We start from the raw sequence: 27,999 nt of genomic DNA, 5'->3' as shown, positions 1-27,999 counted from the left end.
GGGGCAGAGCAAAGGGATATCCCTGCCCACTCCTGATATGCTCACACTGCATATATTGGGCACTATTGATGCACACGATGCCATGGGCACAGCAAAGGGATATCCCTGCCCACTCCTGATATGCTCACACTGCATATATTGGGCACTACTGATGCATATGATGCCAGGGGCACAGCAAAGGGATATCCCTGCCCACTCCTGGCTGGTTCAGAGTAAGCGTGTTGGGCACCAGATCCTCCCATTGACGAATAACGGCAAGCCCCGCCCCCTCTAGCATCAGCCAATGCTCTGACAAGCTGGAGACGAGCCCTTAACAAGCCTCTCCCTGTCCCACACGTGGTCACGTGACGCCATCTAGTACTAACGCTGGCTGCAGTGAGTGCTGATTATGCTCACACTGAGTGACAGTGACACCGCTGCACACAGCTCCCTGCAAGGACAGAAAGGGACAAGCATAACCTCTGCTACACACTGATCTCTACAAGGGACTGGCATAACCTCTGCCACACACTGATCTTAGCGAGGGACTGGCATAGCTTCTGCCAAACACAGATATTTGCAAGGGACTGACATAGCCTCTGCCACATTCAGAACTCTGAAAGGGCATCACGAGACTGCCATAGCCACTGCCACAGTGACACTGAGCCACCTGCAAGGACAGCAAAGGGACTGGCATAGCCTCTGCCACACACAGATCTCTGCAAGGGACTGACATAGCCCCTGCCACAGTGACACTGAGCCGCCTGCAAGGACAGCAAAGGGACTGGCATAACCCATGCCTCAGTGACACTGAGCCGCCTGCAAGGACAGAAAAGGGACTGGCATAACCCGTGCCTCAGTGACACTGAGCCGCCTGCAAGGACAGCAAAGGGACTGGCAAATCCTCTGCCAAACTCATATACAGCTTCTTTTAAAAACAAGGGACAATTGCAGCCGCCTGCGTGGGCACCAGGTGACAGCTCCTTTCTACAGTCCCCTGCATAAGTACCAAGTGCTCCCTCTTACCAGGGGGCCAAGTGTCACCTACAACCTGGTATCTACTGTATCAGTGGAGTGACAGGTAGGAGGAAGCAGGCCCTACACATGGGTACCCTGAGCCATGTTCTGGCATATGGTGTATGTGACAGCCAAATGCATGACAATGGATCATATGAGAGAATAAACATCTGTATTTGCTGTGTGTGTTACTCCCTCTCCTTAACATGCTGTAGCTTATCTCAGGGTCATGCTGCCTCTGGGTTTCTGCTCCTTACATTCATCTCCACTGTCTTTTTATTGTATGTTGCTTTTATTCTGTATTTCTGCTGTGTGCATGTCTGTGTATGCTGTGTACATGCTGTGTGTGCTGTATACATGCTGTGTGTGCACATGTGATATACTGTGCTGCGTGATGTACTGTGTACACGTGGGCACTGTTCATGTGATATACTGTGCTGTTTACATGTCTGTGTGTGCTGTGTGCATGTGATATACTTTGTACTGTGCTGTGTGATATCTTATAGTGTGCTGTATACATGTCTGTGTGTACATGTGATATACTGTGCTGTGTACATGTGATATACCGTGCTGTGTACATGTCTGTGTGTACATGTGATATACCGTGCTGTGTACATGTGTGCTCTGTATATGTATTATACTGTGCAGTGTTTACATCTTACAATGTGCTGTATATATGTGCATATGATTAATGTGCTGTGTATATGTGTGCATGTGATTAATGTGCTGTGTACATATGTGCATGTGATTATTGTGCTGTGTACATATGTGCATGTGATTATCGTGCTGTGTACATGTTTGCATGTGATTATTGTGCTGTGTGCATGTGATTATTGCACTGTGTACATTCTATGTACTGAAGTGTTTTGCTTATTTTTAAAGTCATTATAACATTATTGCTAAGTAATTGTTGTATCAACTACAAATTATAGTAACGCTGGGTATGTATAGAGTGTATGTATGTGTTGTTTACACCCACATGCATATCTATGCACTAGTGTGTATATATGTATGTATGTCAGTGTATATATGTATGTAAGTATATAGCTATTTCAGCGTACTCCTGTGTAATGTGCATCTATATATACATGTTAATGTATATTGATGTGTGTACATGTGTTTGTGCTTAGTTATTTATCTTGGTGCAATAATTATTACAAAGTTGTTTAGTGACGTGTACACAGAGCTGGCATTACCCCTGGACAGAACAGGCATTGCTGCCCCTTGTGCAAAGCTGGCATTGCTGTTGCCTAGGCAGAGCAGGTATTGCTGCTCTGAGGGCAGAGCTGGCATGGCTTCTCCTTGGGCAGAGCTGGCATTGCTGCCTGTGCCTGTTACAGTGAGCATGTTGACAAGAGGATCTGTATAGGGAGAGGGTTACTAGCGGTCATGTTCATCACTGGGGGCCAGGGAAGGGAGCAGAATAACAGAAAGTTCTCAATAACACACTGTACAATGCACCATTCACAAACAGCAGCTAAGCTCAGCCTGCTTAACCCGTGAGCTGCCAGGGCAATATAGGATTCTTTAACCTATTCACTGCTGTTATATTATCATAAGAGGAGCTGAGTGTGCTCAGCCCATGAGCTTACAGCACCTAAATATAAAAGCAAATCCTATTTGTTTCATTTCTTTATGAGACTGAAGAAACATTTAAGCTATTTTGTGCCATCTCTTGCACCTCTTACTGTAACAACTGCCTTGTTCAAGCGCTTTGCTGGCCTTTTGGTGCATGAAGAGTTAAATGTCAGCTGCTTTAAAGCAGAGAGAGAATCAGATGAGTTTGTAATAAGCAAGCTACCTACTGTCACTTTACCTTCACTGTAAGGAACTGTGTAATATGTATTGACACATGACAGCCGTGTAATATGTATTGTCACATGATAGCCATGTAATATGTATTGTCACATGATAGCCATGTAATATGTATTGTCACATGGTTACATTACAGCCGTGTAATATGTATTGTCACATGACACCAGTGTAATATCTATTGTCACATGGTTAAGTGACAGGCGTGTAATTTGTATTGTCACATGGTCACAATACAGCCATTTATTATGTTTTGTCACATGGTTACACGACAGCCGTGTAATATATATTGTCATATGACAGCAGTGTAATATCTTATCACATGGTCAAGTGACATGTGTACTATGTATTGTCACATGGTTACGTGGCGGTTGTGTAATATGTATTGCGACAATACATATTACATGGCTGTCACGTGATCATGGACAGCTGTGTAATATGCATTGTCACGTGGTCACATGACAGCTGTGTAATATGTATTGTCACATGACAGCTGTGTAGTATGTATTGTTACTGTGATAGATGATTGTGCCATTTAACCCTTGTGCACCACAAGTTGCACATGAAACCTGTGGGATGACTGTAACCTGTAAACACACAGCCCAGGGCTCAGTCTCAGGAATGTTACATGATCCCACAGATCAGTCGCCTCCAGCCAGAGCAGCACAAGTATTTTAATTACATCCAGAAATCAACAAATCTGGGGACTGTGTGTTTAATGTGCTGATTACCAGCTTGTTTCTATTTGCTTTTATTGCTCATCACAGCTGCAAGAACAAGAGGTCCTGACCAGTGCTGTTACTGCAAGGGACAGTGTCACAGCTCACAGCCAGGTCTGGTGGAGGATGAAACAAGTATGTAAACAAGGACCATATGGTCATACAGTGTCTTCTGTACAAAGCTAATTATTTAATATCCTGCAAGCTTATCTCGCAGTGAAATCTCAGTGTGCACGGATTTAATAAGTCATTGCTACTTCTCTATTGGAATTTTACAGGAAAACCTAATCTTGTCCTGTGCAGGAACAGACTAGACCTGTGACAATGTCCCTGTCCTATATCCCAATAAGTGTAATTTACGCTATAACTCATGAGAAGTGCTCTGAATAACATATCACAGAACCCAGAACATGTATGTTATTTACTTATGCTTGGGGACAAATTGGTCCTGTGTTATAGGAGACAGAGCCGTCTTGCTCCATAAGTGACCAAACAGGTTGGAGTGTTGCAGCACTTGGAGCAGGGTCAGTGATATGACAGAAGGGCACACGGCATGTCACATGGCTCGTTAATCAGTAACTCTTCAAAGGCTGTGAGAACAGTTTGCAAAAGCCAACAAGTTCTACAGTTACCTGCTGAATTCTCAGGATGTTCCTCCGCTTTACCCATATTCAGGTGCTAATGAATGCTAACTTGGAATTATTGTCACCATTAGAGCCAGTGTCATACTGAGTGACAGTGTATATGGCTAACCTGGGCAGTGACACTGCGATACACAGACTTTACTGAAAGCATTCATAAGAAACACACAACCAATAATATCACCCCTCACTATCAGAGGTTCAGCATATCCAGAATGTCTGGAGTAGTTCCCTGTGCCAGTGATATGGCACCCCAGCAATTCCTGTTTTATTTTCTAAGCCATGTCTGATCTGCAAGAAGAGTTGTGTTAATTAATATTAATATTATACAACAGCAACATCTAGTTAACAGCTAAAAAGAACTACAAATAACAGGAGTTTCCCTGACTTCTCAAGAGGGATCCCCAGATATTTTCACCAACAGTCATGGAAAGTAAAACATAGCAGCTACTTCAGTATAGATAGTTACGGCCAATGTGTTTTAATACATTTTTTTCCACTTAAAGGGACACTAAACCTACATTTTTTCTTCTTCCATGATTCAGATAGAGCGTGCAATTTTAAGCAACTTTCTAATTTACTCCTATTATCAATTTTTCTTCATTCTCTTGCTATCTTTATTTGAAAAAGAAGTCATCTAAGCTAAGGAGCCACCCAATTTTTGGTTTAGAACTCTGGACAGCACTTGTTTATTGGTGCTGTCCAATCAGCAACGACAATCCAGGTTGTAAACCAAAAATGGGCCGGCTTTTAAACTTACATTCTTGCTTTTCAAATAAAGATAGCAAGAGAATGAAGAAAAATTGATAATAGGAGTAAATTAGAAAGCTGCCTAAAATTGCATGCTCTATCTGAATCATGAAAGAAAAAAATTGGGTTCAGTGTCCCTTTAAGCAATAATATCAATTCATGTCACTTGCACAATTAGTGATTTTTGATCATTTGAGTAAAATTTGTAAATAACTGTTTTAAACACACAGACTCTCTCAGTTGCACAAGGGGAGATTGTAATGATCATAACTAAGTTGGGTACAAGACCCAGGATATACTTGAAAAGAGAGAAACCTCTATGCATTTTTCCTGGTAAAACATTTAAATAAATAAAAGTGAAACTTGGGCTATAAGTTTAGCTTCTTTATTAAACCATTAAATGACCATTAGCACTGTGTGAGTCACAGGCTGTTTTTTAGTGATGCTAGGTGTCCAGTATTTAACGGGACATTACAGTATTTTAGCAAGCTGTCCAGTACAATCTTCACACAAATACTGGACACATACATTTCCAGATTTCTAAGTTCCTCAAGGGCAGGTAAATGTTAAATGCCTTTTTTTCTCACTAAATGTTATGTATGACCTTGAAAGAAGCAACGGTGCATTTGTGCTGCTCCTATTTGTTAGTAGCAGCCAATAATGGTAAAAATAAAAACCCCTGTGTGTTGCTGGAAGTCCCAGGAGGGATAAAAACACTGTCCTGTGTTTCATATGTAACCACTGTCAATGTTCTGTTTTTTGTTGTTGTTTCTTTTTACTGGGAATCATAGGAGGGTAACAATACTGGTGTGTTTGTGTATTTAAAGGGGATAAAATCAATGTTGTGTTATCGGCAGCCAAGGGGATAACATCACTGCCCTGTTGTGAAAAATGTGTGGTGTTGCCTAAGGAACCATTGTGTGACCTCACCTGGCACTTAAAGGTCATCCAGTTTTTTTGTGGAAACCCTACTGTTACTGGGTTTTCTAATTGAATGGGATGACCCTGAGTTTGATAACTAGACCAGCAAGGCATCCTGTATGACTCCTCAAACAGAGAGGTATAGATACTTTATCTTCACTGGTTTCTGATTATTTGCCACAACTGCAATATTTACATTTCATCCTAAACAATAACTTAATTACAAATGTGTAGAGCAGTGCCTTGTGGGATTTTCTTGTGCGTCTAGTTACAGGTGGCAGTGCCATCATGGCACAGTTACATTACCACTAAGCTTTTTGTTAGGATTGCAGCTGCATTTTTCTATCTCTTAAATGTCATAAAAGTGCAAAGTTATAAGTGTCTTAAAGCATTGTATTACTGCACTGCATAAAACTGTGTGTTTAACCTCTGCACTACTGAGAGCTAGCTAAACACATCTGCTCAGCCAATGAGAGGGGACATATATGTGCAGCCACCAATCAGCAGCTAGCTTTCAGTAGTGCATTGTTTCTAATGAATCTACCTAGGTATGCTTTTCAACAAATGATAACAAGAGAGTGAAGCAAATTTGATAACAGAAGTAAAATCGCGAGTCTTAAAATGACATACTTTGTTGGATCCATGAAATTTTCATTTTTATGTCCCTTTAAAGGGACACTAAACCCAATTATTTATTTTGTGATTCAGATAGAGCATGCCATGTTAAGCAACTTTCTAATTTACTCCTATTATCAATTTTTCTTCATTGTCTTGCTATCTTTATTTGTAAAAGAAGGCATCTAAGCTAAGGAGCCAGACACTTTTTGGTTCAGTACACTGGACAGCACTTGTTCATTGGTGGGTGAATTTGTCCACCAATCAGCAAGAACAACCCAGGTTGTTTACCAAAAATGGGCGGACATCTAAACTTACATTCTTGCTTTTCAAATAAAGATACCAAGAGAATGAAGAAATTTGATAATAGGAGTAAATTAGAAAGTAAAAGTTGCTTAAAATATGTGACATATTTCATGCTATGGGACTTTTTGAGTTTTGTAGGGTCATGGGATGTGCACCTGGTCTGGTTTGAGAGTGCAGTTGATTTCTGTGTTTTGTTTGTGACATCTTCAGACATGTAGCCTCTGGCAGATGAATAAGACACATAAGCACAATGAGGGCATGAAGAGCTTTAGTCCACATACTGATCTATAAACCTGACCCATGTGTTCTAGGTTGGCACCGGGTGCTGCTTTCAGTTATGCCAGACATGTGCTGAGAGAGTGCAGAGGGATCACATCACAGAATGCATATGAGGTGCACATAATCCCCTATTGACTATTCATGTTGTGTGTGTCGGACAGAGCTGCAGTGTAACGTGGGTAAAGCTGAGGGCAGCATGACTAAAAGGTTTCACACACTCATATGATAGGACATGACTGTAAGCCTTGTAATGCACTTGCTGTTTCCTAAAAAGGGCTCTTTATCCCTCTGTTCACTGGAGCCAGTAATCGTACCTTGTATACAGCAGATAGACAGCTACACAAAGCCCTAATACTGTGTGCTTGTCACTGCAGTCTGTGCTTGTCACTGCACTAATACTGCTGCAGTCTGTGCTTGTCACTGCACTAATACTGCTGCAGCCTGTGCTTGTCACTGCACTAATACTGTAGCCTGTGCTTGTCACTGCACTAATACTGTAGCCTGTGCTTGTCACTGCACTAATACTGTAGTCTGTGCTTGTCACTGCACTAATACTGCTACGGCTTGTGCTTGTCACTGCACTAATACTGTAGCCTGTGCTTGTCACTGCACTAATACTGCTGCAGCCTGTGCTTGTAACTGCACTAATACTGCTGCAGCCTGTGCCTGTAACTGCACTAATACTGCTGCAGCCTGTGCTTGTCACTGCACTAATACTGCTGCAGCCTGTGCTTGTCACTGCACTAATACTGCTGCAGCCTGTGCTTGTCACTGTACTAATACTGCTGCAGCTTGTGCTTGTCACTGTACTAATACTGCTGCAGCCTGTGCTTGTCACTGTACTAATACTGTAGCCTGTGCTTGTCACTGCACTAATACTGTAGCCTGTGCTTGTCACTGCACTAATACTGCTGCAGCCTGTGCTTGTAACTGCACTAATACTGCTGCAGCTTGTGCTTATAACTGCACTAATACTGCTGCAGCCTGTGCTTGTCACTGTACTAATACTGCTGCAACTTGTGCTTGTCACTGTACTAATACTGCTGCAGCTTGTGCTTGTCACTGCACTAATACTGCTGCAGCTTGTGCTTATAACTGCACTAATACTGCTGCAGCATGTCTGTCTTGTAGTATATGTGTGTATAGAGAAAAGCCTGTGGTGTGTCTGTCCTTTAGTATATGTGTATATAGAGAGAGTCCAGGGGGGGCGTCTGTCCTGTAGTATATGTGTATAGAAAGAAGCCATGGTGTGTCTGTCCTGCAGTATGTGTGTACAGAAAGAGGCCAGTAGCTATATGTGTATAGTCTCTGAAAGCTGCTATATGTGTTTGGTTACTGTACATTACATAAGATTATATGCTACAGTGCATTAACACAATCATTCTGCTCTTGGGAAGTATATTAATGGATTGGGATAAGAAGATACAACACTATCTGAATGTTTTTTTGTTCTGTTTTCAGGATCCTTCATAGCGTCCAAGACTTGCTTATGCTGGGGGCCCCTCTCAGATAATTATCCAGGAATGGTGGATCATTTGCCTTACACAGATGAAAGCTTCTCACACCCTCACTCTACCGTTGGATTCACAACAGAAATGTTAATGGAAGAGCGTAGTTATCAAATGCTGCCATCCCCTATGTCTGAGGATGACAGTGACTCTTCCAGCTTTCGCTCTTGTTCCAGTCCAGAGTCCCAAGTGCTGAGCTCCAGCTATGGCAGCACTTGCAGTGTGGAGAGTCAGGACAGTATCTTAGACTATCTTCTCTCACACACATCACTGAGCACCACTTCTACTGTGTGGTGGGATAAACACAGGCAGCAGTCCATGGTCAAAGAGGAGATCTACAAGGTCCCAGAGTTTGGTGTAGACATGGAGGAGACATCTTCATTTCACCCAACTCTGGATGAGATTGAAGAGTTTCTAGAGGAGAACATGAAAAGTGACTTTAAAGATGGGTCTCATCACAATAGCCAGGAACTAAGAAATTGTGGTGACCAACATAAGGAAGAAACTGCTGAAAGCAATAACATGAATGAGAATACATGTGAGCAAAGAAACAATCAATTGCAGGCAGAACAAAATGCTAAAAACTCCAGTGCACTAGCTGTTGAAGGCGGAATTCCTGTCATCCTTCAAATACAACCTATAGAGATCAAACAGGAGTCAAATGTCGGTCAGGTTTCCCCGTCACAGTTTCCAGACAACATTAAAGTTGCACAACTTCTGGTCAACATTCAAGGGCAGACGTTTGCTCTAGTCCCACAACTTGTTCAGTCATCAAACTTATCCTCTAAGTTTGTCCGCATAGCTCCGGTGCCTATTGCTGCTAAACCCTTGGGCCCCGGGGGCATTATTCAAGGTCATTCTGGAATAATGGTGGGACAGAAGTTCCAAAAGAATCCAGCCACAGAACTTATAAAAATGCACAAGTGTACTTTCCAAGGATGCACCAAGATGTACACTAAGAGCAGTCACCTTAAAGCCCACTTGAGAAGACACACGGGTGAAAAACCGTTTGCCTGTACGTGGCCAGGATGTGGGTGGCGGTGAGTATCACTGAATATCAAAAGTATATCAGACTGTCAAATGAATTCTATGTCTAGGTCATTTGTTAATTGCTGCTCTTTTGGGTCTATATTGGTAAGAATGAAATCTCATGCAACCATTGCTCAGTATGAATAGTTCCTATAAGAAGGTAAATCACAGAGAGCGTTATGTACAGGTATGTTGTTGTCTCAATATCCTTTGAAGACTTACAGTTTGAAGAGTGGGCACTCACTATGTACATGTAGACAATTGGCAGGTTACTATCTGCATGTGCTCACAGCTTACATCCTGCCACACCGTGCCACCTGTCCCACAACTTAACAATGAACAAGCAGACAATGCAGATCACTGGAACAAAAGCAAAGGAACTTTTGAGGATATAGTTTACAGGATTTTGGTATGCGGAAAAGGCTTCAAGGTCTCCAGTAAATGCTTTCTCCCTTGGAAATGAGCGCAGATTAGTTAGAGTGCTGCCTATCAGATGTTTGCGCTGGGTGTGCTGCAGTGTCAGTTATGGTCTGTAACCTGTAGTAAACTCTCTTTGTTGTTGCAGATTAGACCTGCTTTAGCACGCCCAACCAGTTGTTACATGTGACTAACACAACTTTCATGAGAAAGTGTTAGTGAATCATGTGTCTTTTAACCCCGAAGTTGCTGGAAATAGAGGGCTCACGCCTACATTTACAGTAATCCTTTCTGAATTCCATGGGGAGCCAGCACACATGTAGGCCATATCTGATGACCATGCTTACCAGAAATACAAACCTTGTGATGTATCTGTAATCTGAGTCTATGAGATGTAGCTATTTCTAATGTACATATCTCATTGCCATCCATATGCAAGGTCATTTATGTCTGTATGCTAACATTACTGACTGTGCAGCATTACTCCTTATCGTGTCAGTTTAAAGCCAAAATATATCAAAAGTTCTGGCGAAGAAGCAAAAGTGGAAGCGTTATCTTATCACTCAACAAAAATCGTTAAGGTTCAGGCCTGTAGGTTTAATCTTTGCTAAGCAAAGTAAAATGCACCTTGAACGCTTTTTAGTCATTTAAATCAGCGGCTTCTGGTCTATTATCCAGTGCTTTTTGTAATGTGTCATTTGTCCACATCTGACAAAGGCCGACGATACAGCAGAACTCATTGTGTCTTAAAGGGACACTAAACCCAAATGTTTTTCTTTCATAATTCAGATAGAGCAGCAATTTTAAACAACTTTCTATTTTACTCCTATTATCAATTTTCTTCGTTCTCTTGCTATCTTTATATAAAAAACAGGAATGTAAAGCTTAAAAGCAGGCCCATTTTAGGTTCAGCACCCTGGATAGCACTTATTGGTGGCTACATTTAGCATGCGTAACCCAGGTTCTGAACCCAAAAATGGCCCGGCTCCTAAGCTTTATATTCCTGCTTTTTAAATAAAGATAGCAAGAGAACGAATACAAATTTATAATAGGAGTAAAATAGTAAGTTGCTTAAAATTGCATGCTCTATCTGAATCATGAAAGAAAAAAATTGGGGTTAGTGTCCCTTTAAATAATCTCTGCATAATCTGCTTTGGTCATGTAATTTCAGTACAACGTGTGTTGTGTTTTTATGAGATTTGTTTTACCTTGCTCTAGATCATGTGACCAAGATAAATGTGATATAAATTTTCCCACAAAACTGTAGGTGCTGCTCTTCATTAGAGCTTTTTATTATTAAATGTATTTATTTTACTATTAGGTGACCCCCCAAGCTAAAAAAAATATAAATACAGAAAAAAATAAACAAAGCTATCAAAAATAATAAAATTAAAACTAAACTAATACCCCTATAAAAATAAAAAATCCCCCCCAAAATAAACCCCCCCCCCCCGTAATTTAATACTAAACTACCAATAGCCCTTAAAAGGGCTTTTTGTAGGGCATTGCCCCAACAGCTCTTTTATATTAAAAATAAACAAAGTCCCCCCCTAACCGTAAAAACCCCCACCCACCAAACTCCCCAAAATAAAAAAAACTAACACTAATAAACCTAATCTACCCATTGCCCTGAAAATTGAATTTGTATGGGCATTGTGCTTAAAAGGGCATTCAGCTCCTTTTCATTGGCCTTAAAAGGGCATTCAGCTCTTTTGAGAATTTCCCAAAAAAAACGAATCTAAAAAAACAAAACCCTGCAAAAATTAAAAACAAAACTAACACTAATGCCCCAAATAGGTACTCACTGTTTCAGAAGTCAGGCGGAGAAGGTTTTCTTCCAGTCGGGTCCATCATCTTCATCCACAGCGAAGGCGTCACAGAGCGGAGGTCCGGAACGGTCTTCCCAGAGGTGGCGATCCTCATCGACGGCGGTCCTCGGCAACATGGTGGCTCCTCTTCATCCAATATCCGTGGTATACTGAATATTGAATGCAAGGTATTGCAATCAATTTGGGGTACCTTGCATTCCGATTGGCTTAAATTTTCAAAACAGCCAATAGGATTAGAGCTATTAAAATTCTATTTTACTGTTCAAATCAGCCAATAAGTTTTCAGTAGCTCTCATTCTATTGACTGCTGGATTTTTCAAAACAGCCAATAGAATGAGAGCTACTGAAATCCTATTGGTTGTTCAAATCAGCCAATAAGATTTCAGTAGCTCTCATCCTATTGACTGATTTTGAAAATTTCAGCCAATAGGAATTCAAGGTACCCCTATAAATATGGAGTACCTTAAATTCTTTTTTCAATGTGCGGCGGACGATCACATGAAGAGGAACCTCCACGCCTTTGCAGAGAACCGCCGCCACCCATGACTACCGCCGAGGATCATCACTTCTGGGAAGACCGCTCCGGACTTCAACTCCGCGCCGCCTTCGCTGTGGATGAAGATGTTGGACCCGCCTGGAAGAAGACCTTCTTCATCGGACTTCTGAAACCGTGAGTACCTATTTGGGGCTTTAGTATTTTTTTATTTTTTTTTTTTGGGGGGGGGGTTGTTTTTTTAGATTAAGTTTTTTTTTGGGCAAATCTCAAAAGAGCTGAATGCCCTTTTAAGGGCTATTGGTAGTTTAGCATTAGATTAGGGGGTGTTTTTATTTTGGGGGGGCTTTTTTATTTTCATAGGGATTAGGTTTAATTTTTTTATTTTGGATAATGTGTTTATTATTTTTTGTAATGTTAGCCTTTTTTATTTTCTGTAATTAGATTAATGTAATTTTTTTGTATTTATTGTAATGTAGTTTATTTTTATTGTAATTAAGGGGTTAATTTAGGGGGTGTTAGGTTAGGAGGCTTAGTCATTAAATTATTTTTTTGCGTTGTGGGTTGACGGTGTAGGAGTTAATAGGTCAATTAGGTTCAATTCGTTGTGGGGGGTTGGCGGTTTAGGGGTTAATAGATGTATTAGGTAGTTTGCGATGTTGGGGTTTGCGGATTTAGGGGTTAATAATTTTATTAGGTAGTTGTTGTTTTTTTCTTAATACTTTGCGCGGGCGGTTAGTTTATTTTTTCTTAATACTTCATACGTTATTGCAGGCATTTTTTTTTTTTTTTTAATGCTCTGTTTGCCTTTGCTGCATCCCGGTGAATTCCAAAAATGGCAGGGTGGTGAAAGAATCCACCACCGAAGATGGATTCTTTCACCACCCTGCCATTTTCGGAATCCACCTGGATGCAGCTTAGCTGCATCCAGGTGAATTCTTTTGGCTGCGCGCGCAGCCAACATTCTGTTGGCTGCCTCGCGCTGCCAACATTCCTTTGAGGATGTGTGCGCAACTTCCGGCGGCGACGGACATTACAAATGCATTTATTGTATAGATGTAACTAACTACTTCAAAAAGGAATTCCCTCATTCTGCTTCAGATGAGGATATAGCCAGTGATTGGAGCATACATACTGTATGTATGGCTGATTCTCATTTGTTCTCCAGAGTGGCGCCTACTGAACACAGCATTCTCAATCTTATCTTGCTACATGCTTGTTGGAAAAATAATCATTTAGGGTTTGATTCAATTTACTGTACCCCCGTTTGTACAAATAAATGTATTTGAGTGTAAAGGCTGTTTTAGTTCCATTTAAACTCCTTACACAATTGGGGCAATTCAGCTCAGTAACAAATTGTTTAAGATTAAGCTATATCCAACAAACACATTAAAGGACAAACATTACAGCACAGCTCGCTTTTTGTTCATCCTTCATGGTGAGCAGGGAGATCACTGATTTAAGGGAGAATCCCCTTTATATGACTTTTTTGTTATCTATTGGCCAAGACTCGGTTTTTCGGAAATAAAAATGTGATGTCTGAGATGAGCGCTGATTCTGGCTCAGTGCCATGTTAGGCGGAGGTCATTTTCAGGCCATCTGATTTAGCAAGATCCCTTTATTCACAGTAAGCTTGTGTTGTAGGCTGGAGATATATTTGTACAGTGTAACAATTGTGTTGTAATTCAGAACAAATCATGTGTTGCAAGGATTCTTGTACAAGGAGTAATCTAAGGTTATTCTTGGGTCATGGGCATTAATTCTGTACCATCACAGCACAATCTGAGAGAGGACCCTGTCACTTATTCTTCATGTAAACTTCATTCCCCCATTCACAAGTCATGGTGTAGCTGGTAAAGGTTAATGTGACAGTGATCCAAATGCTTATGAGTATATCAAAGGTTTTGTAGGCCTGTAACTGTGTATATGGGCTTGCTTGTTATGAGGAGGTGACAGTATATGTGGTTATGATAGGGAGGTGACAGTGTATATGTGATTGTAATAGGGAGATGACAGTGTATTTGTGGTTGTGATGAGGAGGTGACAGTGTATATGTGATTGTAATAGGGAGATGACAGTGTATTTGTGGTTGTGATGAGGAGGTGACCGTGTATATGTGGTTGTGATGAGGAGGTGACAGTATATATTTGGTTATAATGAGGAGGTGACAGTGTATATGTAGTTGTGATGTGGAGGTGACAGTGTATATGTAGTTGTGATGTGGAGGTGACAGTGTATATGTGGCTGTGATGAGGAGATTACAGTATATATTTGGTTATGACGAGGAGGGGACCATGTATATGTGGTTGTGATGAGGAGGTGACAGTGTATATGTGGTTGTGATGAGGAGGTGACAGTGTATATGTAGTTGTGATGAGGAGGTGACGTATATGCGGTTGTGTCCATATGTATTTGTTTGTGATTGGGAGGTGACAGAGTATATGGGGTTGTGACTGTATGTATTTATAATGGGGAGGTGACAGTGTATATGGGGTTTTGACAGTATGTATTTGTGATTGGGAGGTCACCATGTATATGTGGTTGTGATAGGGAGGTAACAGTGTATATGGCGTTGTGACAGTATGTATTTGTAATGGGGAGGTGACAGTATATATGGGGTTGTGACAGTATGTATTTGTAATGGGGAGGTGACAGTGTATATGCGATTGTGACAGTATGCATTTGTAATGGGGAGGTGACGGTGTATATACGTTTGTGACAGTATGTATTTGTAATGGGGAGGTGACAGTATATATGGAGTTGTGACAGTATGTATTTGTAATGGGGAGGTGACAGTATATATGGAGTTGTGACAGTATGTATTTGTAATGGGGAGGTGACAGTGTATATACGGTTGTGACAGTATGCATTTGTAATGGGGAGGTGACAGTGTATATACGGTTGTGACAGTATGTATTTGTAATGGGGAGTAGACAGTGTATATGCGGTTGTGACGGTATGTATTTGTAATGGGGAGTAGACAATGTATATGCGGTTGTGACGGTATGTATTTGTAATGGGGAGGTGACAGTGTATATACGGTTGTGACAGTATGTATTTGTAATGGGGAGTAGACAGTGTATATGCGGTTGTGACGGTATGTATTTGTAATGGGGAGTAGACAATGTATATGCGGTTGTGACGGTATGTATTTGTAATGGGGAGGTGACAGTGTATATACGGTTGTGACAGTATGTATTTGTAATGGGGAGGTGACAGTGTATATGCGGTTGTGACAGTATGTATTTGTAATGGGGAGATGACAGTGTATATACGGTTGTGATAGTATGTATTTGTAATGGGGAGGTGACAGTGTATATGCGGTTGTGACAGTATGTATTTGTAATGGGGAGTAGACAGTGTATATACGGTTGTGACAGTATGTATTTGTAATGGGGAGGTGACAGTGTATATACGGTTATGACAGTATGTGTTTGTAATTGGGAGGTGACAGTGTATATACGGTTATGACAGTATGTATTTGTAATAGGGAGGTGACAGTGTATATACGGTTGTGACAGTATGTATTTGTAATGGGGAGGTGACAGTGTATATACGGTTATGACAATATGTATTTGTAATGGGGAGGTGACAGTGTATATGCGGTTGTGACAGTATGTATTTGTAATGGAGAGGTGACAGTGTATATACGGTTGTGACAGTATGTATTTGTAATGGCGAGGTGACAGTGTATATACGGTTATGACAGTATGTATTTGTAATGGGGAGGTGACAGTGTATATACGGTTGTGACAGTATGTATTTGTAATGGGGAGGTGACTGTATATACGGTTTTGACAGTATGTATTTGTAATGGGGAGGTGACTGTATATACGGTTGTGACCGTATGTATTTGTAATGGGGAGGTGACAGTGTATATATGGTTGTGACAGTATGTATTTGTAATGGGGAGGTGACAGTATATATGGGGTTGTGACAGTATGTATTTGTAATGGAGAGGTGACAGTGTATATATGGTTGTGACAGTATTTATTTGTAATGGGGAGGTGGCAGTGTATATACGGTTGAGATAGTATGTATATGTGATGGGGAGGTGACAGTATGTACTGTATTTGTAATGGGGAGGTGACAGTGTATATACGGTTGAGATAGTATGTATATGTGATGGGGAGGTGACAGTGTATATACGGTTGTGACAGTATGTATTTGCAATGGGGAGGTGACAGTGTATATACGGTTGTGACAGTATTTATTTGTAATGGGGAGGTGGCAGTGTATATACGGTTGAGATAGTATGTATATGTGATGGGGAGGTGACAGTGTATATACGGTTGAGATAGTATGTATATGTGATGGGGAGGTGACAGTATGTACTGTATTTATAATGGGGAGGTGACAGTGTATATACGGTTGAGATAGTATGTATATGTGATGGGGAGGTGACAGTGTATATACGGTTGTGACAGTATATATTTGTAATGGGGAGGTGACAGTGTATATACGGTTGTGACAGTATTTATTTGTAATGGGGAGGTGGCAGTGTATATACGGTTGAGATAGTATGTATATGTGATGGGGAGGTGACAGTGTATATACGGTTGTGACAGTATATATTTGTAATGGGGAGGTGACAGTGTATATACGGTTGTGACAGTATTTATTTGTAATGGGGAGGTGGCAGTGTATATACGGTTGAGATAGTATGTATATGTGATGGGGAGGTGACAGTGTATATACGGTTGAGATAGTATGTATATGTGATGGGGAGGTGACAGTATGTACTGTATTTGTAATGGGGAGGTGACAGTGTATATACGGTTGAGATAGTATGTATATGTGATGGGGAGGTGACAGTATGTACTGTATTTGTAATGGGGAGGTGACGGTATATATACGGTTGAGATAGTATGTATATGTGATGGGAATGTGACAGTGTATATGGGGTTGTGACAGTATTTATTTGTGATGGGGAGGTTACATTGTATATGGGGTTTGTGATTGCATGCATTTGTTTGTGCTTGAGTATTAATCAGCCGTGGATCTGTATTGTTCAGCTGTGCTTGTGTATTGGCAACTATGCTTGTGTATTGGCAGCTATGCTTGTGTATTGGGCAGCTGTGTATGTGTATTGTGCAGCTGTGCATGTGCATTGTGCAGCTGTGCATGTGCATTGTGCAGCTGTGCATGTGTATTGGGCAGCTGTGCATGTGTATTGGGCAGCTGTGCATGTGGATTGGGCAGCTGTGCATGTGTATTGGGCAGCTGTGCTTGTGTATTGGGCAGCTGTGCATGTGTATTGGGCAGCTGTGCATGTGTATTTGGTAGCTGTGCTTGTGTATTGGGCAGCTGTGCAAGAGTATTGAGCAGCTGATGTAGTGTTGTGTGGGTTTGTAACTGAAATGCCTGTAAAGCTGATGGATCCAGTTCTGCAAGACACAAGCAGATGCTTCATTACAAGACGGAAAAGACATGTCACTCAGCGGACACCCAGTCTCAGGCATATCACAGTGATATTGATGTAATAATATAACAAGAAAACTTGTGGTCAAATTGTAGTTTTGACATTAATTGCGTTTGGCTTTGTGTTCACATATGATCTTGGCTCACAATTTGTAAACCAATTGTTTTATTCTTTTTACAACTGTGGTTGCCATAACCCATACAAGAGTTTTCCAAGAGGAGGGCTTTGGTTCCGTTCATAACGAGGCAATCCAGTTGGCTGCTCACTTCTGTAGCTTCATCTTTTTTTAAATGGATACAGATGTTTCTGTGAACAAAACACAAATGTAATTTCTATTTAGGTAGAGTAAGGCATTAAAGCTTCAGTGCAGTTTACTTGTATATCTGCTCTGCTATATTATCGTCTTAGCAGCTTGGGGGACATAGATTTAATCTATAGTTATATAGAACTGTGTGTGCAAAGGGCAGTGGAGACTGTCACTCTGAAGCTGCAACCAGATGATTCTGGAGTTAAAATCTTCATTACTAAAGTCTCCTAACTGAAACAAAACTCACTAGAGTAAGTCTGTGCTCCACAGTCACATGCAGAATACCCGAGGTCCTATAGACTCCTATGGAGTCTTCTCCTCACTGTAAACACAACAGAAAGCCACCAGTGACAAACAGCTGCCGTGTATTGCAGCACAGGAGCCTCACCATCCTCTTCAGCTGCCCCAAATCCTTTGTTCTTCTATGCAGCTGATTCACTAAAGACTGGAGAGATGACTGAGCTTTATAGTAAACCATCTGTATAGAGTAACATAGGAGGTGAGGAGGCTGGAATGAGCTTTAATGAATCTGCTGCATAGAATATCACTGGTGAACCTTATTATCCTGAAGAAACCTCTTAAAGGGACACTAAACCCAAATGTTTTCTTTCATGATTCGGATAGAGCATGCAATTTTACACAACTTTCTAAATTACTCCTGTTATCAATTTTTCTTCGTGCTCTTGCTATCTTTATTTAAAAAGCAGGAATGTGATGCATAGGAGCCGGCCCATTTTTGGTTGAGTACCTGGGTTATGCTTGCTTATTGGATGGTAAATGTAATCCTCCAATAAGAAAGCGCTATCCATGGTGCTGAACCTAAAATGAGCTGGCTGCTAAGATTTACATTCCTGCTTTTAAAATAAAGATAGCAAGAGAACAAAGAAAAATTGATAATAGGCGTAAATTAGAAAGTTGCTTAAAATTTCATGCTCTATCTGAATCATGAAAGAACATTTTTGGATTCAGTGTCCCTTTAATAAATTGTACCCTGTTACTGAGTGTGGTCTGAATAATCTGCTGTACAGAATACAGATGAAGCACTACTGATAGGAACAGCGATATAGCACCCAGATATAGCGCTTCACAAGGTCATGTGAAGCATCTGACAGCGGAAGTAACTGTATACAAAGTATCAGAGAGCGCAGACCAGAGATACAGCACTAGCTGCTGGCAATTTTACATCACAAGGAGCAATCATTTGCTATTATACAGAAAGTGCACATTTTAGGACTAACAGTGCTCACATAAGGGTGTGTTAGGTTCAGCCAATCAAAGTATTACCTAGAAATATATCTATCTCCTGTGTTGCGAGAATTGTACATCTTAACCATAAAGTAACATGAAAATTTCTTTCATAATTCAGACAGAACATACAATTTTAAACAGATTTGCATTTTACTTCTATTTTAAAATTTACTTCATTCTGTATCCTTTGTTGAAGCAGCAGCAATGTATTACTGGGAGCTAGCTTAATGCATCGGGTGAGCTAATGACAAGAGACATTATATATGCAGCCACCAATCAGCAACTATCTTCCAGTAGTGCGTTGCTGCTCCTGAGACTACCTATCTATGCATTTCAGCAAAGGATACCAAGTGAACAAAGCCAACGATAATGGAAGTCAATTGAAATGTTGTTTAAAACTATTTGCTTTGTCTGAATCATGAAAGTTTAATTTTTACTATATAGTTCCTTTAACATACACTAACACCAGGGCTAGATCTAAATACAGATGATGAGTATTTTATACATTTAACTCTGTAAGTTGGCTACACCACCAGTCATAAGCTGGGCGTGCTGTACCCTACAGGATAGTCCAAAAGATACTTTTGCTCAGGTACATACAGTAAATGCTTTTGACATTAGACTTCTCCTTTTACTTTATAAAAATTTTGAACTTTTTTTAAAATATATTTTTGGTGCTTGACATGAGTGTGATATTAGCACAATTATACTTGTAGCTCTGAGTTATATATTTTTTTTAGAAATATGTTTAATTTTCATAATATGGGCAGATATTAGATATATTGGTTTACTGTGTCCTGTTTGATTCTTGCACAATGCACCAGATTGTTATGTGGTTCTGGATTAAATTAAACCCAGGAATTTATAGTTATGTCCTTTCTTTTGTTTTTGTAGGTTTTCCAGGTCAGACGAGCTGTCTCGGCACCGCCGCTCACATTCTGGGGTGAAGCCTTACCAGTGTGCTGTCTGTGAGAAGAAATTCGCCCGCAGTGACCACCTGTCTAAACACATTAAAGTGCACAGATTCCCTCGGAGCAGCCGCGCCACACGCTTATCAAACTGACAGCCCTTGAGCCTTGCATGAAGTGTGCGACACATCCAGCACTTTGTCCATCTTCCTGACTTACTACATGTGGAACAGACTCGGAATGGACCTTGACATAGACCAGTCTTAGAACTCATCTCTAATATAATATGGTTACAAATGAACTGTCTGCTCCAGCAGGAACCTGGGAATGGACACATGCTTAGATCTCCTAAGTGGGCCTCAGAACATTGCTGCCCCATACAGCAAGAGGGTTTGGAAGGAGACGGAACAAGATCTCCCTCAAAAAGCTGAATCACTAATGTGATCAAGTCTAGGGCTAACCAATGTGCTTTAAATTGTAGTAGAGAAGTCTGTAATACACAACATCAGCCCCAAACAGAAGGCTCTGTCTTTTGTAATGACGGAATATGGTACTGACATAGTGTAGAGGCACTTGGGATTATTTTACAAATAATCATCCTGTAATGTTTTGCTCTTTCTCCTCCGCTAGTTTATAAGTGCTCTTCCTTAAACCGTCTGATGCCTTAGTTGGTCTGATATCAAAACCATTTCCCTGTGTAGAGTTAATTTGGGAATATGGGGTCTTCTTTCTTTTTAAAGCCATATGAGAGAGTTCTAAACCATTCAGCTTAGTCTGGGTTTACTGGAAAAGTTTTTTTTTTTTTATATACTTTCTGCCCAAATAAGAGAGAGAGCATCGCTGAGATTCTACAAGTATGGAAAAATCCAAAGACTACAGTGTTATATTAAAGAGGAGTAGTGGGTATGAACAGGAGGTGGAAGTTACAGAAGTCTGTGTGTGGGCGATTGAGGAGAAGACATAGCAAAGATTAGTACAGAGCCTGGGCATTACATTGGAGCACACTGGCTGGGCCAAATTGATCTCCTGCTCCATATCATGTGTCCCTACCGGTTGACTGTTTACTTGCTTCTCTGTGTCCATATGGATAGGTTAACCAGTAGAATAGACCAGTGTTGCTCATCTCCAGTCATCAGGGCCACTAATAAATAGGTCATCCATTACCTAATAAATAGGCCTTCAAGACCAAGATTTGGCATCTGACTTTCTAGTGGCTCTGGGGCCAAGAGATAAGTAACAGATCAAGACTGGTACATTTATAAGACTAGTATATCTGCTGCTAATAAGTAATGTGTCACTTTTACAAAAGTGCCTGAAATTACTGATAGAAGTTTAAAATATATAAAGTATTAATCAACAGTAGCAAAAATGACTCTAAGCAGCAAAGCCAAACATAAATAACAGTTTACTGTCTAGTTGCAAACACTACAGATCCGAAGTCTTCCATAAAACACTAGATTTAATTTATTGGTTATTTGTGTTCTGTACTTTTTATATTTTTAGTGGTTGACCAAGAAATGCAGAATTATTTTATCAGTTTGTCTTGATCACAAGCTGTAGTGATAACATCTGGCCCTGGGGCACCTAGAACTCTGAGGAGCAAGTGATGCTAAGAATGGCAGTTGGTATCAGAGCTCGTTAGGAACCTCACTTCATACATATTTCATGGTCCCTTTGTGGGAGATAAACCATATCAGTATTTAATAGGCAGAGAGAACAACATAAACACCAGGGACTTGTTTAAGCCACAAGACCTGCATCTACTGGACATCAATAACTGCGTCTGGTGCTTTCAGGTTCCTCCTTGGCCACCTGATTAAAGGGGCTCTTCATGTATCTAATGCTGGAAACGTATGGAACCCGCCTGTTGTCTATAAATGTTAGACATATATGTGCTCATAGCCAGGAAATTACCGGATGCTCATGCTTGGCCACCAAGCTCCTTAAAGGTTCCTGTTGTTGCTGAAGACTAAATATATTTATTACAGATAAACATGTCTGTTTTTATACCTCACATTCTATCACTGCCTGTATGTACAAAGCCAGGGAATCGGTATAAAGTGCTCATGGACAACAGGAACACAGTCTCTTTCTAATGTGAAGCTTGAGAAAAAGGGGCAGAAAATTAAAAAATGAATTACCTGTGTTTAATTATGTGCAGTGATTCTTTATTTTCTGCTATTCAGTGCTGGATATTGAACTTTTCTCATTTTCTCCAGAGGGGACTGGAGTGTATCCTGTAAACCTCAGAACTGTGACCCTGCAACATGTTAACAGCAATGGCATGATCAGTGCAGGAGCTCATTTATACATGTGCCTAACTGCCCAGTGCTAAAAAGATAAACATATTTAAATGGTATTTCCTAGGCTGCAAAACCCTGTAAATTGCACTTAATTGCTGAAACATATCAAGTATACATATAAAATTATGTCCATTTAGGTCCCCAGCAACAGGCTTTTTAGTCCCTCTCTGCTTGGTATTGTACCCAGCAGACAGTGGACAGCACCAATCGTGGCATAGGATGGGCATGTTCAGCACCATATGTACTGGAACACAAACCATGCTGTTGCCACACCTAAGCTGGAATCCTATAAAGCACACACTATTGTAACTATCATTACGGTTAAAGAGTATATAACGCAATATAAAGATCTTCTTTCTGTTGTTTTACTTATGTCTCTTTTGTCCTTTGCTCCCCGAATGCGGTAACAGTACTTTAAACATGTTATTACACAATATATAGCTCTGTTGCTAAGTGAGGAGAAGGAATTTACGTACATTTATAGCTAAAGAACAAAATGCCAGCTCCCAGGTGGATCTATGCTCTACAGATGCCTTAGAATCCACGTACAACAATAGCTTGTTGTGATTTCTAATGCTGCTATCCTGGCATTACAAGAAGACTGTCATCCTGTAGGTAAAATCATTGTAAATGCAGCTGCTGATGCTAGAATCCCCCCCAGGAACTAATATGAGTAGATGTGCGAGTAGGGTGACCATATTGCCGCTTTAAAAAGGGACACATATGAAAAATACATATGTCAGAGTTCATATAATGGAACATTATTCAAAAAATTTCTTTATACAGCCCTGACATATGTATTTTTCATATGTGTCCCTTTTAAAAGCAGCAATATGGTTGGCCTATGTGAGAGGCAGCACACTATTTATCTAGAATCAAGTGTTTTATTTGCATTTATACATTTATAATGTGCATTTAATATTGTGAACAGTCCAGTCCATCATGATTTTCCAGTTCTGTTCTTTTTCTCTAACTGGTGCTGTTTAAATGGTTGACAGGCGAAGGGGCACTGCTACCCCCAATCAGTGTTACAGTGTCTTTAGCCAGAGCAACCACTCTTTCTTTTTATATTTTATTTTTATATTAAATCCTCCTGGTATGTTCTACAGAGCTGCTGTTTTTTGTGTTTTTTTTTTTTGTTACCGGGCAAATATATGCACATGATTACATAGCAGAAAGGTGCCCCAGCCCTTGAGCAAGCAAACACAAGCGGATTAGAGGACATCCCTACCTTGTGTTTAAATAGTGACTCAGTTATACTGGCTGAGCTAACTACACCCCACTGTGGATATTCTGATACTGGTTTTAGCCTCTGTACTAACTTGTAATAGACAGAGGCTATAAATTCAGACTGCCAAGAGCACCATATTAACCCACTGCTGGTAACTCTAGGATACTTATCAGCCTCTGCTGAGCCTTTATTCTGGAGGATCGGCTGCTGAATGTATTAGCTCTTCATTTTTTTTATCTTTTTGCTCTTTTCCTGTGATGTTTGATGTGAATATCACCCACTCTGCCTTAATCTAGACAAATGGAAATAAAGCACAATTTTACATAAACTGTTTTAACCTCTTTGTCACCAAAGCAAAGCTGTGATTTGTAATGAGTGAATGACTGTGGTGGCAGAGAGGTTAACCCCCGGGTGCCAGTGAGGGTGGCAACATATTGAATATAAATACTTTGCTGCTGTCGAGGGGCTAAGTAGGTTGTGCATTCCGTAACTGCAGAGCCAGGTTAATAAGACAAACGTGTAACAAGCGGTTTACGTCTCTTCTTCTGAATGTATGTAAATAAATGTATATAGGTGTCACAAGATCAAATGCCTTTCTAAAGTTTAAGAACTTTATGTAAATTAAATCAAAGCTATATCTCTATGAAGACGTTGTACAGAAATAATAATACTGTATTTTCTCCTACGTTCCTTATAAAGAAATATATATATATATATATATACTATATTTGACAATAAAAAAATTAAATGACAACTTGGTTCTATTGTGATTCTTGTCTAGGGCAGCTCATATTTTTCATCTGATTTACAGTATAAAAACGGAAATAAAACATTATATGGCCTATAGTAATGAATGTGTGACTGGGCATTGCCGACACGTAGAAAGTTATTGTGATTAGACGATTTCTGGGAGGGAAGAAAACCCCCGCTGATGTTAGAGACTACTGGAACCTGACCAGACACAGAGTACAAAAGCAGCAGGCATGTTGCAAAGGCAGAGAAGTAACACACATACTGGTCTAGAATTAGAGCACTATTGATAGCGCAGGGAGCAATTAGTGTGTGTGTGTGTATGTGTACATACATACATACACACATACATATACATACACATATACATACACACACACACACACATACATATACATACACACATACATACACATACATACATACACACATATACATACATACATATACACACATACATACACACACATACATATATAAATATACGTACATACATACACATACATATACATACATATACGTACAATCATACATATACGTACATACATACACACATACATACATATACGTACATACATACACACATATACGTACATACATACACATACATACACATACATACATATACGTACATACATACACATACATACACACACATACATACATACACACATATACATACATACATACATATATGTACATACATACACATTCATACACACATATACATACATATACATACACATACATACTGTATATACACATACATACATATATACACATACACACATACATATATACATACATACACACATATACATACATATACGTACATACATACATATACATATATACACATACACACATACATACATACATATACATATACATACATACATACATACACATACATATATACACATACATACATATACATACATACATACACACACATACATACATATATACACATACACACACATACATACATATACATATATACACATATACACACATACATAAATACATACATATACATACATACATACACACACATACATACATATACATACATACACACACATACACACACACATACATACATATACATATATACACACACATACATACACACACACACAGATACATACATACACACACGCACACACAAGTAGCGCATGTATTACAAGTTAAAAGTAAACTTGATCACTTGAGCGCAATTGAATTTAATGCGATTCAGGATAGCATGACCTATGAGATCTGGTTAACTGTTATGCTTGAATAAAAAGTGTCACAAAAAACATCAAAAATACATTTTACAGTACCGTTACACTCAAAATTACACCATCTAACAAAAATTAGTAAATAAAATTGCAATAAAAAGTTATAAGGGGTATATATATGAGGTATCAGGTGTTAGGAAAAAATGCTGCATAGACACGCATACATATACATGTCTAAATATGTATGTGTGTCTATTTTTATACATATATATAGATATATAGATATATATATATATAATGTGTGTATGAGAATTTATATACATGAATATATGTGCGTATTTTTATATATATACAGGGAGTGCAGAATTATTAGGCAAATTAGTATTTTGACCACATCATCCTCTTTATGCATGTTGTCTTACTCCAAGCTGTATAGGCTCGAAAGCCTACTACCAATTAAGCATATTAGGTGATGTGCATCTCTGTAATGAGAAGGGGTGTGGTCTAATGACATCAACACCCTATATCAGGTGTGCATAATTATTAGGCAACTTCCTTTCCTTTGGCAAAATGGGTCAAAAGAAGGACTTGATAGGCTCAGAAAAGTCAATAATAGTGAGCTATCTTGCAGAGGGATGCAGCACTCTTAAAATTGCAAAGCTTCTGAAGCGTGATCATCGAACAATCAAGCGTTTCATTCAAAATAGTCAACAGGGTCGCAAGAAGCGTGTGGAAAAACCAAGGCGCAAAATAACTGCCCATGAACTGAGAAAAGTCAAGCGTGCAGCTGCCAAGATGCCACTTGCCACCAGTTTGGCCATATTTCAGAGCTGCAACATCACTAGAGTGCCCAAAAGCACAAGGTGTGCAATACTCAGAGACATGGCCAAGGTAAGAAAGGCTGAAAGACGACCACCACTGAACAAGACACACAAGCTGAAACGTCAAGACTGGGCCAAGAAATATCTCAAGACTGATTTTTCTAAGGTTTTATGGACTGATGAAATGAGAGTGAGTCTTGATGGGCCAGATGGATGGGCCCGTGGCTGGATTGGTAAAGGGCAGAGAGCTCCAGTCCGACTCAGATGCCAGCAAGGTGGAGGTGGAGTACTGGTTTGGGCTGGTATCATCAAAGATGAGCTTGTGGGGCCTTTTCAGGTTGAGGATGGAGTCAAGCTCAACTCCCAGTCCTACTGCCAGTTTCTGGAAGACACCTTCTACAAGCAGTGGTACAGGAAGAAGTCTGCATCCTTCAAGAAAAACATGATTTTCATGCAGGAAAATGCTCCATCACACGCGTCCAAGTACTCCACAGCGTGGCTGGCAAGAAAGGGTATAAAAGAAGAAAATCTAATGACATGGCCTCCTTGTTCACCTGATCTGAACCCCATTGAGAACCTGTGGTCCATCATCAAATGTGAGATTTACAAGGAGGGAAAACAGTACACCTCTCGGAACAGTGTCTGGGAGGCTGTGGTTGCTGCTGCACGCAATGTTGATGGTGAACAGATCAAAACACTGACAGAATCCATGGATGGCAGGCTTTTGAGTGTCCTTGCAAAGAAAGGTGGCTATATTGGTCACTGATTTGTTTTGTTTTGGTTTTTGAATGTCAGAAATGTATATTTGTGAATGTTGAGATGTTATATTGGTTTCACTGGTAAAAATAAATAATTGAAATGGGTATATATTTGTTTTTTGTTAAGTTGCCTAATAATTATGCACAGTAATAGTCACCTGCACACACAGATATCCCCCTAAAATAGCTATAACTAAAAACAAACTAAAAACTACTTCCAAAACTATTCAGCTTTGATATTAATGAGTTTTTTGGGTTCATTGAGAACATGGTTGTTGTTCAATAATAAAATTAATCCTCAAAAATACAACTTGCCTAATAATTCTGCACTCCCTGTATATGTGTGTGTGCATTTATATACATGAATATATGTGCGTATTTATATATACTGTATATGTGTGTATATATATATATTTACTCTAATGTATATTTACTGTATATATTCAACTTTCCAATGCTCTTCACTTAGAGTATAATGTCTTTTTATTCTTAAACCCCAAGGCAGAACATAGTGCGATCTACGATATTATTGCAGAAACTGGAGCCTGCCTGCAGAAAGAATGGCCAGGTCCGTTAAACAGAGAATTTTCTTCAACAGGAATTTTTTTTTCTGGCCAGTGCAGTGCTTTCAAATGGACAACCGGCACATTTTTAGTGCAGTACTTTGAAATTATTGGCTAATGGCTGCTCTGCTCCTGAAATTGATGCTTTTT

General features: G+C 39.9%; 1 protein-coding gene across 1 annotated transcript; it reads left to right on the top strand.

The window, feature by feature from the left end:
* Nucleotides 1-370: 370 nt before the first annotated feature.
* KLF15 (KLF transcription factor 15) lies at nt 371-24,488 on the top strand. The gene is made up of 3 exons (XM_053720847.1): nt 371-1,060; nt 8,501-9,587; nt 20,187-24,488. The coding sequence occupies exons 2-3, from the start codon at nt 8,563-8,565 to the stop codon at nt 20,353-20,355; spliced, it is 1,194 nt and encodes a 397-aa protein (XP_053576822.1). The 5' UTR covers nt 371-1,060; nt 8,501-8,562; the 3' UTR covers nt 20,356-24,488.
* The last annotated feature ends 3,511 nt before the right edge of the window (nt 24,489-27,999 follow it).

The sequence above is a fragment of the Bombina bombina genome, chromosome 7, assembly GCF_027579735.1.
Source record: "Bombina bombina isolate aBomBom1 chromosome 7, aBomBom1.pri, whole genome shotgun sequence".
Taxonomy (NCBI): domain Eukaryota; kingdom Metazoa; phylum Chordata; class Amphibia; order Anura; family Bombinatoridae; genus Bombina; species Bombina bombina.
Note: the sequence above shows the minus strand (reverse complement) of the source record. Positions and strands in the feature narration are given on the sequence as shown.